Here is a 16,326-nt window from a genome sequence, read left to right on the forward strand (position 1 = left end):
GCCTGGTGGGGAGAAGACGGCTCTCACCTGGCCACACTGACCCAGGACTTAGTGCTAGCAAAAGGCAGTTGAAGGCAGGACAAGAATCACTACAGTCTTGCTCCTTTCGGGAAAAAAATTTCTGGCTGGGAGATGGTGGGATAAGGAACCCAGCGTTTTTGGCTGCATTCATCTGCTTGCTGAGCTTGGAGGTGGAAGTGAGTAGTCAGTCTTGGTTCAAACTACCACAGATTCTCATCTTCCTTACTGAATTTTTGTAAATGTTCTTGAATAGATGTTTCTTCATTGCCATTTGTCCTCAGGACCATTTCCAGAAGTTTTAAATGGTTGCTTTTAATATTTTTCACCAGTTTCACAGTATGAAAATTAAACATTCAATTTTTTTACTAAAATGTATTATTTGAAAATTCTATACTAAAAATACAATGGAATTAACCCCATCAATTTCATAATGACTATAAAGTAATCAAGTCATAGAGCCAAAGTATAGACAGTTTAGAAGACTGAACTTTTCTTAGCACTAATATTTAACAATAGGAGCCAATTTCACTTAAAATAATCTGAATGTTATATATGCAACAAATTTTAGTCTCTATAAAGAATCTTATACCAAAAACTCTATAAAAATGTTAAGTAAATTGAGCCTATTTTTACCATAGGCCTGGCCAAATGTACACATGAAAACTGATGAACGTAATGTGCAAAAAGGCTTGGAGAGAGTTTTATTTCAGTTACTTCAAAATACAAGTAGGCTATTATTTTCCTTTGGAAGAAGAAACCAGAAAAAAAACTTCCTGATTGTAACATTGTGACAAATTTCAGATTATATAACACATAACACAGGATAAATGGCTGTAGCATTAATTTTTTTCTCCAGTTACATTCCTTTATACTAAAAGACTAGTATTAAATCTTAGAAGAAAATTTCAATTGTTCTTATGTGTTACATATTAAACACAAAAGCAATTTATTATTATTTGGTACAACATGAACCTCAGTATTTGCTCAAATGTAGAAAAGGATTCCTTAATATGTTGAGAAATATCCTTAGATAAATCCAACTGTGAAAATATAGAAAAACTCTTTACTGTAATTACTGGGAACCACAAAGTTAATTTTTACAGGGTAGAAAAACTCCACAAAAATGGATATTCATACTTAAAACCTTATTTTACTGATAGAACATTCTTTCCAGTATTATAAAATGAACAAAAATGTACAGATATGGGCTTGGTGCTAGGTAATATCCATAGAATTCGCCATTTTAAGCAATAAAAATTGGCATGTTGGTGCATGCCTGTAATCCCTGCTACTTGGGAGGCCAAGGCAGGAAGACTGCTTGAACCCAGGAGTTCAAGACTAGCCTGGGCAATGTAGTGAGGCCACTGTCGCTCAAGGGAAAAAAAAGACATGTTTTTAAACACACTTCTAATAAAAAGAATTTTTAAAACCAACTTTTTTGCTTCTAGATAGTCTCAATGCCTTGGATTTAAAACATGACTCCTTCTTGATACAATGAATTATAAAAGCAAACTAGTTCCACATATTAATTATACTTTCAAGTCTAGTTCCTAAAAAGTCATTTCTCTTTAACCTTTCTTACCTATCAATCATTTTCATATAATCTAATGTCTGTCTAAGGACTCCAAATATTGGTATGGGGTGAGTATCCCTAATCTAAAAATCAGAAACAAGAAATGTTCCAAAATTCAAAACATTTGAGCGCAGATATGACACATAAAGGAAATGCTCATTGAAGCATTTCCAATTTCTAATGAAAGATTTTTGGATTAGGGATGCTAAATTGGTAAATATAATGCAAATATTCCAAAATAATAATTTAAAAACCCCACAAAAAACCAAAATCCAAAACACTTCAGGTCCCAACCATTTTGAATAAGGGATACTCAACCTGTAGTACTATGGGAGCCAATCTTCCCCACAGCTAATTCTGTAATTACCATTTTGTTTCTTCTGTAACAACAAACAGTTTAAATAATTTCCAATTATAAAGATAGGTTAACATCATCATCGTTTTTTAACAAGATAACTTTTATGAAGCTTCCAATTTTAAAAAAGAAAAACACTTATCTATTCAGTAGGGAAGAAACAATCTTATTTATTAATGGCCTGCATATTTAGAAAGGGTTTAAAAACACATACATTTCCTGGGACACAAACTTACCAAATGTATGTCCTTACAAAATAACTTCACAGATCAATAGTCTTGAACTTACACAAAGACATATATATGACATACATTAGGTTAATATACATTTCAAATGTTTTTGCAGCAACTTTCTACCAGAAAGTACACTAATGTGAGAATGTATGTTCTCTTTAACCCCTTAAAAATAGTAATAAAAAATTACAAAATAATGTAAATGTAAAATTAAGGCTGAGACTACATATTCTAGTATTAATAAAGTCAAACAAACAATAGTTATAAAACTTGGTGCTGCTGAATATTTTATATATATATATTTATTTATATATATATATATATATATATATACACACACACACACACAGGATAAGTCTTTTGAAATTTGAAATGCTACCACTGTCACAAGTTCACTCATCGATTTAATGTTGTTCTGGGTATCTTAACATTTCAATTCCCAAATACCTGTGCTTTTAAAATTTTTATCCTGAATTCTGCATTGAGTTTCCTCACATATTTACAATTAAACATCTAGCCTCTAGAACCTCCCTTACACAAAAGACAAAACATCTTTGTTAAATAAATTCACGCAAAAGTAATAAAAAGGTTTTCAAGAAATAGTTCTGACATGTTCATTATATTTATACTGAAAAATAGTACATGTACTTTTCTTCAGGATTAATAAATGCCATGTGCCAGTTTTACAGTCACTGCCACATTAGCACATTTTCCTCTTACACATTTGCAAGGTAGTGACAACCAAAGGGCATAATGTCTGGAATAATTCCAGTAAATCCATAACGTCCAGTAAGATTCATAAAATTGAATGGTTGTTTCCAGTCCCATCTGAATCGAAATGGAAATTCATGCCCAGGTACTTGTATTGTCCCCAGAAATACTCAGTCTGGTAAGTCACCCTCTTGGTCTTCTGAAACAGAGATGCAGAAAGCAGGGCATTCTTACTGAGACCAATGGCCTCTTCTCTCTGTCACCTCTCATACATCTGTTTTGGTTATAATCCTGGTCAAAGGGGAAAGAAAAAAAAGTTTTATGTACCAAAGGTTTCCTTTCCCTGAATTCCCTCATCACACCTGAATGCTTAAATATCCAATGAAACCATATTCTTTTAAATATAATTCTTGGTATGAACAGATTTAATTAAATCCTTATATACAATCATTTCCTTCACATGTATGCAAAACAAGCCCCCAAATAAAAGTAGTTAATACACACACACAGTATATAACATATATAAGTAATTTGTATCACAGTGCTTTGAAATGGTATTATCTCAGACCTAAATTCTGCAGATTTTTCCTTTCAGCCCCTTTTCCTTAAATGAACTTATTATTTTAAGAACAGGAATTATAATGCTTATTAAAGTAACAAAGACAAGCAAAATAAAACATATTTAATATTCATAATCTCATTCATGTAGAGATGAACACAGTGAGCACCTTGACATATATAGCTACAGATTTTAAAAATTCAGGTGTATGTAAATATTTTCTAATAGTTCCCTGAACTATCTCCAAATAGAAGATACATATTTTTAACAGAACTAATTTTTAATCTTTATAAGTGGAAAATTATTTAGAAAACTGAAGCCTCTATTCAAGAAAACAATGGAATCTACTGCATAGTATCATATATTGCTAAGCATATCTAATGAATTCTAAGATATTTTTTCACACTTAACATCTCTGAAATCCAGATGTACTTTATAAGGTCATGAGTTAATTTGCAATATTTTTCTTTAATGTTTCATAAAATGACATTTTTATAGTTAATGAAATCTTAAAGTTGATGAAACATAGTATGTGATCTATAAGGACTAACAAATATATATTCAGTATACATATGTAAATAAAAACATAAACATAAATATACAGAAACACATATAATGTACCTATTTCCTTTCCTACTATTAAATTTGTTCCTGATTGTATGGATGAAATATACCAATATTCAATACTGTTAAGATTTTTATTTCAAATGCTCTGACCTCTTGAGAGTGTGAGATTTATTAAAGATTTATAGAGAATAGGAAAAGACTGAGGATGAGAAAATCCCTCATAGTGATTTTAACAAATTTCATGAATATAATCAGGATGCAAAGAGGAGAAAGTCGCAGTCCAGAATACACCAAATTTTCAACCTAAACTTCTAATACTGCCATCACAAAGCTAAACAAATGATAGCTTTGTGTGTGTGTGTCTCCCCATGTGCTAAAGGCCGCACTGAAAATACGGTTCTTTGGCTCTCTAAAATCACTGACACTCTTTCTCCCTCTCCTTGATATGATACAGTATTACTATGAAGTATCTTAGTGAGTATTTTGTCAGTCACTGTTGCTGGGCATTCAATGAATTTTATTCATCCCTAGGAAATTCTCTTCCACATGATAGCATTTCCTTCTCCATTTTCTTCTTTCTAGATTCCTAATAGTCTGAATTGGTTCTCTATGTCTTCTATCTCTTTTTGTATTTGGGAAGTTTTCTTTTTGGACTTTAGTCCTCCTATTGAACATTTTTATTTCAGCAACAATATTTGTAATCTGTTTATTCATTCTTGTCCTGGCTCCTTTCTGCTACATAGTAATTATAATTTTATAAAAGAGGTCTAGTCTCTTTACTAAATTGTCCTCCATGTTGATTTTGGAACTTAATCTTGAATTTTGTCTCTCACGTTGCTGGCTACCCTCATATGTGTGATGATTGTTAGTTGTACAATTACATTTAAGAAAGAGGATTACGTTGCTAGCTGGAATTTCTTCTACTATTATAAAAATAGAACTGTTTTACCAACAAGTCTCTTCTCCGAGTGGGACCTGATGGTAACTATAACTGGGATAGGGCAAAGCAACGTCATGGGTCCACAGGTTTTGCTTTAAACATGTGGATGTTGGGCCGAGCATGGTGACTCAGGCCTGTAATCTCAGTACTTTGGGAGGCCGCGGCAGGAGAGTAGCTTAAGCCCAGGAGCTTGAGACCAGCCTGGTCAATACAGCAAGACCCCATCTCTACAAAATAAATAAATAAGTAAAAATTGTTGAATTAAAATCAAAATAGATAAATGTGCAGGTGCAGAGCCAATTATCAGCCTTTTAGTTCCCAGAGGCCAGCATTAGGTCCTAGTGTGCCAGCAACTACCAAAAGCCAATATACCAACATTTAATTCATTTCCATTCTTATCTAACTTTGTAGTGGCATCTTTTCATGCCTGTTGACAAGGAAACAAAGCTTTCAAAGTTTGGGTTGAAAATCTGGTACATTCTAGGCTGTGGCTTCCTTTCCTTTTCCATTCTGTTCCGTCCTTTTTATTTGCCACTCTCCCTGTTTGGGAGACAGGACTCCCAAACAGGGAGAGTTGCTGGACTTCTCACTCTTTTGTTCTAACTGACTCTGAGTCCAAAGTGTTTCTGGGGCTAAATAAGGCAGACTGTCTCCTATTATTTCTAGACTATTTCCCAATCCCTTCACCTCTAGTATATTCTAGCCTTGTTTCTATCCTGTTATCTCCAGAAAACCTCAATCAAACGTGAACGCAAAATGAAGACATTTTTCAGACATGGAAGGGCTCCAAGTTATCTTTCTACACATTTTTTCTAAGGAATTTATAAGAGAGAGAAAGACATGGAATCCAATAAATAATGGATATAATCCAAGAGAGTAACTAAGGAAGACCCAGGATGGCAGATTTACAGGAGGCCTGCACAGTTACTAGTCACTGGTACAGGAGGAAGAAGATGTGATTAAGATACATAGGGAAAGAAAAAAAAAGGTGGCAATTAAAAACTCCAGAAAAATTAACAACAAGAAAGAGTCTTAGTAACAATTGGAATAACACTTCACGTGATTTTAAGAATAACAGAGTAAGGAAGATTTATTTGAGCCTGATGTTTGGAGCACTAACTGGTGGCCTAAGTAAGAGTCATGACATTAGACCCGTATAGAGAAGGAAGTGTAATTCTAGCACACAAGTTTGCGTAGTACAATATTTGCCTGAACAATATTTACATAGTCATAATAATGTAACTTTTAAAAGTGGTGGCAACAATAGAGTAACTAAAAATTGACAGTTAAAACAAAGGTTGCCTCTGAAGGATGGAATAGGGGTAAGGATGCATAGGATACAAGATTTTATGATCATCAGCTCTTTCTATACCTGTGCTGTCCAAAACGGTAGCCACCAGCCATGTGTGTGGCTCCAGAGTACTTGCAATGTAGCTAGTCCTAATTGAGATTTGCTGTCTTCTGAATTGTGAAGACTTTGTATTTTAAAAAAAAGAATGTAAAATAGCTCATTAATCATTTTTAACGTTGTTTACATGTAGAAATATTTTGGATATTGGGTTCAATAATATCTATTATTAAAATTAATCTCACTGTTCCTTTTTTCCTTTTTAATATGGCTTCTAGAGAATTTAAAATTATATATGTGACTCACGTATAGTACAACACTGTAAATCTATACCATTTGATATATATACACATATGACCGATGATCATTATACTACTAACAATATTATAAACTAAAACATAAACTCCCTCTGAATTGCTACAAAATCTTAATTAACAAGTTCCAAATCAATGTCCACAGTAGCGCAGTAGTAACTGGAAGGTCTAGGGCAAATTTAGTGCTGAGACTGTGGCACAAAAACATGTACCTTACATCTTAGCCTAGAACTGCACCTTGAGGAATTTCCTTAGTGGGAAGTGGGTTCTGGTCTCTTAAAAAAATAATCCCACTGTTCATAAAATACTTCTTTAAAAAATTATGGCAAACCTATATAAAAGCAGAGGGAATAATACAGTGAATTTCCTATTTCAAGCTTTAGTAATGAAAACATTTTGCCAAGTCTTATTTTGACATCCTCTGCCACTTTATTTCCTGGAGTATTTTAGAGTATATCCCAGACACCATATTATTTAACCAATATAAGAACTTTCTACAAAGAATAACTTTTACAAAGAAGAACTTTCTGTAACTATTTGGTAACCTGGAAGATAGTTCATACACATGTCTTGTCTTTTCTATATAAATATATAAATTTTCACAGTCACAAGCAGGTGCCCTACCAACCAGCAATGATGACCAATAAGGGATTTTTGCGTCACTGTGAACTCATAATTTCTAAAAGTTACATGTCTAAATCCACTGCAAAGAGTCTTTCTTTCTGATGCTAAACTGCCCCAACACACTTTGAATGATCAGCTTAATAGTCTGTATACACCTCATGCCCATGAACACATCATTCACATGCCTACATGTGTGATACTCAAGAGATATCAATGAACTTAAAATAGATTTTTTTTGCAACATGATGAGGGAGGAGTTTCATAATCTGGCCTCTGCCTCTATGTCCGACAACAGTTTGGCCCTCTCCCTCTTGCATATCATACCATGCCTTAGCCACTAACATCTTTTCAGTTCCTCAAACATGCCACACCTGTTATTTTCTTAGAGCATCATGCCTCCTTCCCAACCTCTGACTGAAACCAACCCCTATATGGCTGGTTCCTTCCCATCCTTCAGTTCTCTGTTTCAATGCATCTCTCCAGACAACTGATATTGTTTCCCTATTATTTTCTATTACTTCATCATTTTTTCATTCCCTATTTTCTTTCTTTTTTTTTGAGACGGAGTTATGCTCTTGTTGCCCGGACTGGAGTGCAATGGTGCGATCTCAGCTCACTGCAACCTCCGCTTCTTGGGTTCAAGCAATTCTCCTGCCTCAGCCTCCCGAGTAGCTGGGATTACAGGCGTGCGCCACCATGACTGGCTTATTTTTAGTAGAGACAGGGTTTTGCCATGTTGGCCAGGCTGGTCTCCAACTCCTGATCTCAGGTGATCCACCTGCCTCGGCCTCCCAAAGTGCTGGGATTATAGGCATAAGCCACTGTAATTCCTTATAAATAGAAAAAAGTTTACTTTTTAAATTGTCCCTCTACTGCATAGAATTACAGAATTCCAACGGAGGCAAGAACCATGTCAGTTTTATTCACCCAGCAACATACAACACAGAGTGAGATTTCAAATCTTTACTGAATAAATGTAGAATACGCAGATGAATATGACAAAGAATACCAATTCCAAACACCATAGTTTCAAGGGAATTCCTCTACGGTTGATATGAGAAAACATATTCAGGTAGAGTCTACAATTAAACCTTTTGAAATAATAAAAGAGAAACACCAGTACCATGATATCCTTCTGTGGGATGACTTTACTAACATTTAATCTAAAAGGGACAGTTTTCTTACTATGAAGTTAGGGTGGAAATAGCTGTGTTGGTTTTTTGGTGATCTAAATGGCCAAAATGGTTTGGTGATCTGATTCTCCAAACCAAAAATTATAAGCAATTTTAAAATAAGTGATTTACAAATGGTTTTGCATATTCTATACTTATTAAGTTACTGATCCTCTGAAAGAGAATGCAATGAACCAAAAAATAGACAAGCAATTTGACTCTTAACAATCACTTTTAACATAAAATATAAACATTTCTAAATAATTAGCACAAGTTATTTAGAAGACTGAGTATCCTAAGAAAATATAATGCTTAAGTTTTATCTTCATTATTACTTTATTTTTTTAATTTAAAATATTAATTCTGGCTCAAAGGAAGAATTAGACATGAACTCATACTGTTTTTAAAGTATGATGACCAAGTCAGATGCAGTGGCTCACGCCTGTAATCCCAGCACTTTGGGAGGCCAAGACAGGCAGACTGCTTGAGGTCAGGAGTTTGAGATTAGCCTGGCCAACACAGTGAAACCCCATCTCTACAAAAAAATACAAAAAATTAGCCGAGCATGGTGGTGCATGCCTGTAATGCCAGCTACTCGGGAGGCTGAGGCACAAGAATCCCTTGGGCCTGGAAGGCAGAGGTTGCACTGAGCCAAGATTGTGCCACTGCACTCTAGCCTGGGCAACAGAGCAAGACTTCATCTCAAAAAAACAAAGCTATCATGAGACCCAAGAACTTTGGTAAACTAACCAAGCATAATTCTCAGGTCAAACAAACTCACCTATTTTGTCTTGTAGCTTCTCGTCTCATTCTTTTAGGAGGAACTGGACAATCTGTCGTCTCAACCTTTGGTGAATGACGCAATGAGTCATTACACTTACGTATGGGAGTCATACCTGTGAAGATGGAAAATGTAGAAAGTTAAATTTACAATAAAAACAATGGAATTATATGAGAGAAATGCAAACATGAATATGTCATAATTTATAGAAAAAGAATTAAGAAAGTATACTGAGAATGCCTATTACCTCTGGTGAAAGAATAGTTTATAACCATTTATCAGATAGGACTTGGAGGTTAAGAGTTTTTGTTAAGTTCTGAATCATTTGCATTCTTTTTTCTTACGGTTGGATTCTCTCTCATCATAAATATTTATCTCCATATAAAGAAAGTAGAAGTTAACAAAAAGCAAAGACTTACCTAGTTTTTCCTCTATTAGTTTGAGATTTTTCTCATGTTCATCAAGTTCTTGCTTTTTCTTCCTCATATCCGGAGTGCGAAGGTACTCTAATTGACTGTTAAGATCCTTATTCACACTGTCTAGTTTGCACACAGCAGAACGATACTGCTGAAGAAGATCTGTAAAGAAACCAAATGCATTTGATTAAATTACTGCTATTAAACCAAACTCACGTTTTAGGGGAAAAAATGAGCAACACTGGAATTTGTGTTATGGTAACATAGGGGATCTACTTTTAAAGCCATAAAACATTCAATATAAACAAATGAAATAAAAAAGCATAGTTAAGATCCCAGCACAAAATTGTTAAATTTAATTTTCTTTGTTTGACTTAAGTTTACTTCTGTGTCAGGGAAGAGTTCTCTATATAAAAGTGCTCTGTTTTTTATTGGATCACTCTCTCAAGCCAATGTTTATATCTTGTCCGATATTCAGTATTCAATATAATTCCATGTGGACAAATTTTGCAGGGAGAAGGCAAATACATTAAATATTGTATTGTTAGAAATCACTATTTCCCAAATGAAAACTGATGAGTAACGGGGTTTCTAATAAAAAGATGTGTAAGTGTAACTGACAGTGAGCATGCTGTGGTTCAAACTTGGCAGCAATGCAACTGATTGATTGTTCTTATTTTTTGTACTGTAAAAAAAGAAAATCATTGCTTCCAAAAAGCATGGCTATTATTTTTAAACACAGAATTTTTAGGCCGGGCATGGCAGTTCACGCCTGTAATCCCAGCACATTGCAAGGCCAAGGCGGGTGGATCACGAGGTCAAGAGATAAAGACCATCCTGGCTAACACGGTGAAACCCCGTCTCTAATAAAAATACAAAAACAAAATTAGCCGGGCATGGTGGTGGGCGCCTGTAGTCCCAGCCACTTGGGAGGCTGAGGCAGGAGAATGGCGTGAACCCGGGAGGCGGAGCTTGCAGTGAGCTGAGATCGCGCCACTGCACTCCAGCTGGGGTGACAGAGCGAGACTCCGTCTCAAAAACAAAAACAAAAACAAAACAAAACGAAAAAAAAAAACCAGAATTTTTTAAAAACACACTCAGAAAAATACTTCACTTTCAAAAAACTTTTCTTAAATTACTTTGTCTAAAAATGTATTACATTATTCAAATTAATGACCTGGGAAAATTTCCACCACAGAATAGTATATAGAAAAGGACCATAAAACAACATTGTTAGAATAATCCAACTTATTTTAAACTATATATACTCCCACATGTATAGACAAAAGGCTGGAAGGTGATACAATAAATTATTAACAATGTTTAATCTGTAGGTTTGGGAATTATGAGTTATTTTAAAAATTCATGATGCTTGCCTGTATATGTTCCAATTTTTTTCCACAATGATCGAGTGTTCTTTTTGCCATAAAAATAAATTTTGAAATTCCAAAAAAGTATTACATTATTCAGGTTTGAGATTATTGCCTGTCTCCATGATTTACTAGACACTAAGTATTAAATAGTAACTATACTCTAGGCTAAGGGTTAGTACACTACCACTCATTGGCCAAGAATGGCTTATTCAGTTTTTTGTTTTTGTTTTTTGAGATACGGTCTCACTCTGTCGCCCAGAATGGAGTGCAGTGACATAATCACTGCTCACTGCAGCCTCAACCTCCTGGGCTCAGGTGATTCTCCCATCTTAGCCTCGTGAATAGCTCGGATTACAGGCAAATTGGCCAGCACACCTATCTAATTTTTTTAGAGACGGGGTTTCACTATGCTGTTCGACCTTTGGGAGGCCAAGGTGAGCGGACTGCTTGAGCCCAGGCTGGTCTTGAACTCCTGGGCTTAAGCGATCTAACCATCTTGGGCTCCCGAAGTGCTGGGATTACAGGAGTGAGCCCACTGGCCTATCCAGTTTAAAATGGTTACATTTTAAATAGTTATATAAATATCTTCATAACATCATCCTTGATTTTGCCACTTGACTTGCAAAACCTAAAACATTTAGCATCTGGATAAGACTCTAGTCACACACCAAGATGATCAATATCCATGGAAATGGACATATAAACATTCAAACACTTAAACATATTTAAGTAGTTTATAAGTAAAACTGTGGAAGAAATTACTTAAGAGTACAGAGTACATTAGGTATAACATAAGATATTCTATACTTTAAGGGTCAAGAGTAGTGTTTTAAAAAGAAATCTACCCAATATTCTAGAAATCTACACCTAGAATGAGTGACCAAATTACACATACACATCTGTGTGTGCTTGTGAATATATTCATATTTAAATACAAATTCTATATGTGAAACTGAGTGACGACAAGACCCTTAAGTTCCTTACACTTTATTGAGAACTTTATTCTGGTCTGATTTCTAATTCCACATTAAAGCAATGTTTTCTTTTCTTTTCTTTTTTTTTTTTGAGACGGAGTCTCGCCCAGGCTGGAGTACAGTGGCGCGATCTTGGCTCACTGCAAGCTCCACCTCCCGGGTTCACACCATTCTCCTGCCTCAGCCTCCCAGGTGGCTGGGACTACAGGCGCCCGCCACCACACCCGGCTGATTTTTTTGTATTTTTAGTAGAGACAGGGTTTCACTGTGTTAGCCAGGATGGTCTTGATCTCCTGACCTCGTGATCCACCCGCCTCAGCCTCCCAAAGTGCTGGGATTACAGGCATGAGCCACTGCACCTGGCCTCAAGCAATGTTTTCTACGTACATAAAATAATACTTATTTTGTATGTAAATGAGTCACAATATTAATATAGGTTATTTCAACATGTCCAGGAAAATGACTCTGTGAAGCTACTAGAAACACCACAAAAGGATTGAAAGTATATCTGAAAGGCTGTTATCAGGTAAGTGTGTAAGGACTTCCCAAACATGAGTTAATAGAAGTCTGAAGCAACTTTCTCACCACTGAAGGATTTATGCAGTTAGATGCACAGGTAGACTTTCCTAAATAATATTTAGTGCTCTTCAAACTTTGTGCTCCACATAATTCCAAGAAACTTATTGGCAAAAAAACTGATAAGCACTTATGACTGGGAAAAACTACAAGAAAAAAATACACCAGAACCTCTGCTTTGACCTGCTTCAAATAACCCACCCAGGAAGAGGAGGAAAGAGGCAAGCTGTGACAGGGTGGGTATAAATGAAACAAGACTGGCTATGTTTTAATAATCAAAGCTAGATGACAGGTCCATGAGAGATCATCACACTGCTGTATTCCCATAACAAAACGAAACACCCTTTCCCTGAAAGCCAGAGTGCTTAACTAATCTTCGTCACTATTCATAAAAATATTAAGAATAGCTTTATTTAAAAAACCATCATAATTGACTGAAATATTGACAGCTTAGTATTATAATAAATCAAGTATGAAAGCAATAAAGTATAAGTAATGTCTAATCTGGTCAGATATATAATATTTTGAAGAATATGAACATAATAAAAATGTTAATACTTTTGATGATGTCATGATTACAAACTATGTATTACAGTAGTCCCTCCTTTTCCTCATGGGACATGTTCCAAGACCCCCAGTGGATGTCTGAAACCCCCAGTGGATACTACTGAACCCTGTGCAGTCATGTGTTGCTTAATGATGGGGATATGCTCTGAGCAATGTTTCATTAGGTTATTTCGTCATTGAGTGAACACAACAGAGTGTACTTACACAAACCTACATGGTATGTAGAGCCTACAATGCTCCTAGGGTATATGGTATAGCCCATTGCTCCAAGACTACAAAACTGTACAGCATGTTGACAGTACTAAATACTGTAGGTAACTGTAACACAATGGTAAGCATTTGTGTATCTAAACATAGAAAAGGTAATCAACTCCATTATAATCTTATGGGACCACTGTCTTACATACAGTCTGTTTTTGACAGCCTTGTGCGGCACATGACAGTACTGCTGTTTTTTTAAAAGCAAATTTTATTTGCAAAGAAATATTTTTAACTCTATGAACTCTTTTTGTACTTTATTGGTAAAGTTTAAAGGAGCAAATAACGGGAAATATTTGGGAATATAGCAGCTTGCAGTTAGTATAGTTTCAGATTTTACAATTCAATAAATATTTTGGAAATGATTTATTATAAAATTAAACTAAGAGTTCTGACTACTGTTTCCTCTTCAGGGTGTTTCTTTCTGGCCTTGGGTGGTCTTCTCACATGCATGCACTAATTAGTACTAAGCTGGATACTGAAGGGAGACCTACTGCATTTCCAGAGCTCGCTCACTCTCTAAGGCAGCTCTTGCCTTCCCAGTAACCTGTCTGTGAACTATAGTTGTCTTGACCTTCCTGGACTCCCAACCTGTTCTTCTCAACTTTGAGACTACTGAGCTTCTCCTGGGTTCCCCTTTTCTGTTTTACGTAGTCTGGAAAATCTCTCTAGGCAGTAAGCTGAAACAACCACAGGGATACTTCGGTTGATTCCTATTTCTCGGGAATCACCATTCTTTACTGCTTGATATCCAAAGTCTTGAAAACTATTCTTTCACATATTTTGCTCAGTGCTTTGTTTTTTTGAGACAGAGCCTCACTCTGCCACCCAGGCTGGAATGCAGTAGCTCAATCACGGCTCACAGCAACCTCAGCCTCCCAAAGAAGTGGGACTAAAGGAGCGAGCCACCAGGCCCAACTAATTATTTTATTTTCTGTAGAGATTAGGTGTCACTGTATTGCCCAGGCTGGTCTCAAGCAATCCGCCCATCTTGGTCTCCCAAAGTGCTGGGATTACAGGCGTGAGCCACTGTGCCTGGCCTCAGTGGTTTTTTTCTTTGGTTTGTTTGATGTAAGTTATTCCATCTTGGTGAGAAGCAGAAGTCTCTGTTCTTAGGTATTCATTCATATTTATTTTTCTTTGTATTTAAGGATCAACATGTTTAGCTGCAGAAACATCTTTTAAAACTTATTCTTGTTGTTCTTGTATATGACTTTTTTCCTCTCCCATTATATCTTCTAACCGCTTACTGTAAGATTATATGAATGCTATTATTTTTGTATGCTAATTTTATAACTTTCTCCCTTAATAAATTCTTTTAATTTTCATCTTTGATTACTTTGGGTTTTATAGGTATACTGTTACACAATCTACAAATAGTTACCATTTTATTTCCTTTCCAATTCTTATGACTTTGTTTTTCATTTTTAAAATTGATATATGACAGATGTACACATTTTCAGGGCACATGTGATATTCTGATACTTAGATAAAGATAATTGGGATATCCCTCATCTTAATATTTTTTCTTTATGCAAGGGACATTTGAATTATTTTCTTCTACCTGTACTGTGGTATTTTGTTTTTTGAGATGGAATCTCGCTCTGTTGCCCAGACAGGAGTGCAGTGGTGCAATCTTGGCTTACTGCAACCTCTGCCTCCTGGGTTCAAGCAATTCTCTTGTCTCAGCCTCCCAAGTAATTGGGATTACAGGTGTGTGCCACTACGCCCAGCTAATTTTTTGTATTTTTAGTAGAGATGGGGTTTCACTATTTTGGCCAGGCTGGTCTTGAATTCCTGACCTCAGGTGATCAACCCACCTTGGCCTCCCAGAGTGCTGGGATTACAGGCCTGAGCCACTGTGTCCGGCCTATACGTGTTTTGTCCTATACATACCAGCCTATGATAAATTTTAATTTATAAGTTAGGCATAGTAGATTAACAACAACAATAAAACAGAATAAAAATATACTGTAATAAAGCTATATGAACGTGGTCTTTCCCTCTCAAAGTATCTTATTGTACTGCACTCACCTATTTTGGACTGTCATTGACTTCGGGTAATTGAATTTGTAGAAAGCAAAACTGCAGGGGAGGGGGGACTTATGCAATTACTTATTGATTATGATAAGATGCTTTTCTTGAGTTATTATTTTATTTATTTATTTTTGAGACAAAGTCTCGCTCTGTTGCCCAGGCTGGAGTGCAGTGGCGCGATGTCGGCTCACTGCAAGCTCCGCCTCCTGGGTTCAAGCAATTCTCTGGCCTCAGCCTCCTGAATAGCTGGGACTACAGGCACGCGCCACCATGCCCAGCTAATTTTTTTTATTTTTAGTAGAGACGGGGTTTCACCACGTTGGCCAGGCTGGTCTCAATCTCCTGACCTCGTGATCCACCCGCCTCGGCCTCCCAAAGTGTTGGGATTACAGGCGTGAGCCACCACGCCCAGCCTGAGTTATTATTAACATCTCTTTTTCTCTTCTGTCTACATTCTGGCTTCTACAGTGTCCTCAGTTATTTCCTTTGCATTTAAAAAGTATTTCTATTCCCAAGATCTCTACAGAACACTTGAAACAATACAGATGCTCCTCAACTTATGATGAAGTTATGTCCCAATAAACCCATCATAACTTGAAAATATTGTAAAAGTTGAGAGTGCGCTTCCAACTTATGATATTCTCAACTTATTAAGAGTTTATCCAGACACAGCCCCATTATAAGTTGAGAAGCATACTGAATGTGTATTGGTTTCACACTATTGTGAAGTTGAAAAATGTAAGTTGAAACATCCTAAGTCTGTATAGGAAACAAGAAATGGTTGGGGGAAAAAAAAAACAGAAGGTCTACTCTCTCACTTTTTTCTTTTCATTCCACAGGTTTAAAGGTTTAATTTTTAACGTGTGATATTTGTATTTTTATTCACCTTCCACTTAGCCTTGACACAGACATTCTCCAGATTACAAA

At 35.9% G+C, this 16,326-nt stretch overlaps 1 protein-coding gene across 8 annotated transcripts in view; it reads right to left on the reverse strand.

Moving 5' to 3' along the window:
- Nucleotides 1-2,099: 2,099 nt before the first annotated feature.
- Nucleotides 2,100-16,326, reverse strand: part of SMCHD1 (structural maintenance of chromosomes flexible hinge domain containing 1) — a 147,859-nt gene continuing 133,632 nt past the window's right edge. For 7 of the 8 annotated variants that reach the window (XR_010151859.1, XR_010151858.1, XM_016933404.4 and 4 more), the window contains 3 exons: nt 9,618-9,776; nt 9,199-9,313; nt 2,783-3,184 (listed from right to left, as the gene is read on the reverse strand). Coding sequence is in view for 6 of the 8 variants with exons in the window: in XM_016933404.4 (XP_016788893.1) it covers nt 3,160-3,184; nt 9,199-9,313; nt 9,618-9,776 (299 nt within the window). In the remaining 2 variants the exon portion in view is untranslated. Of the gene's footprint in view, nt 3,185-9,198; nt 9,314-9,617; nt 9,777-16,326 lie in introns of all 8 variants that reach the window. The other variant, XM_512045.8, reaches the window with a different exon arrangement.

Source organism: Pan troglodytes, chromosome 17, assembly GCF_028858775.2.
Source record: "Pan troglodytes isolate AG18354 chromosome 17, NHGRI_mPanTro3-v2.0_pri, whole genome shotgun sequence".
In the NCBI taxonomy this organism is placed as follows: Eukaryota; Metazoa; Chordata; class Mammalia; order Primates; family Hominidae; genus Pan; species Pan troglodytes.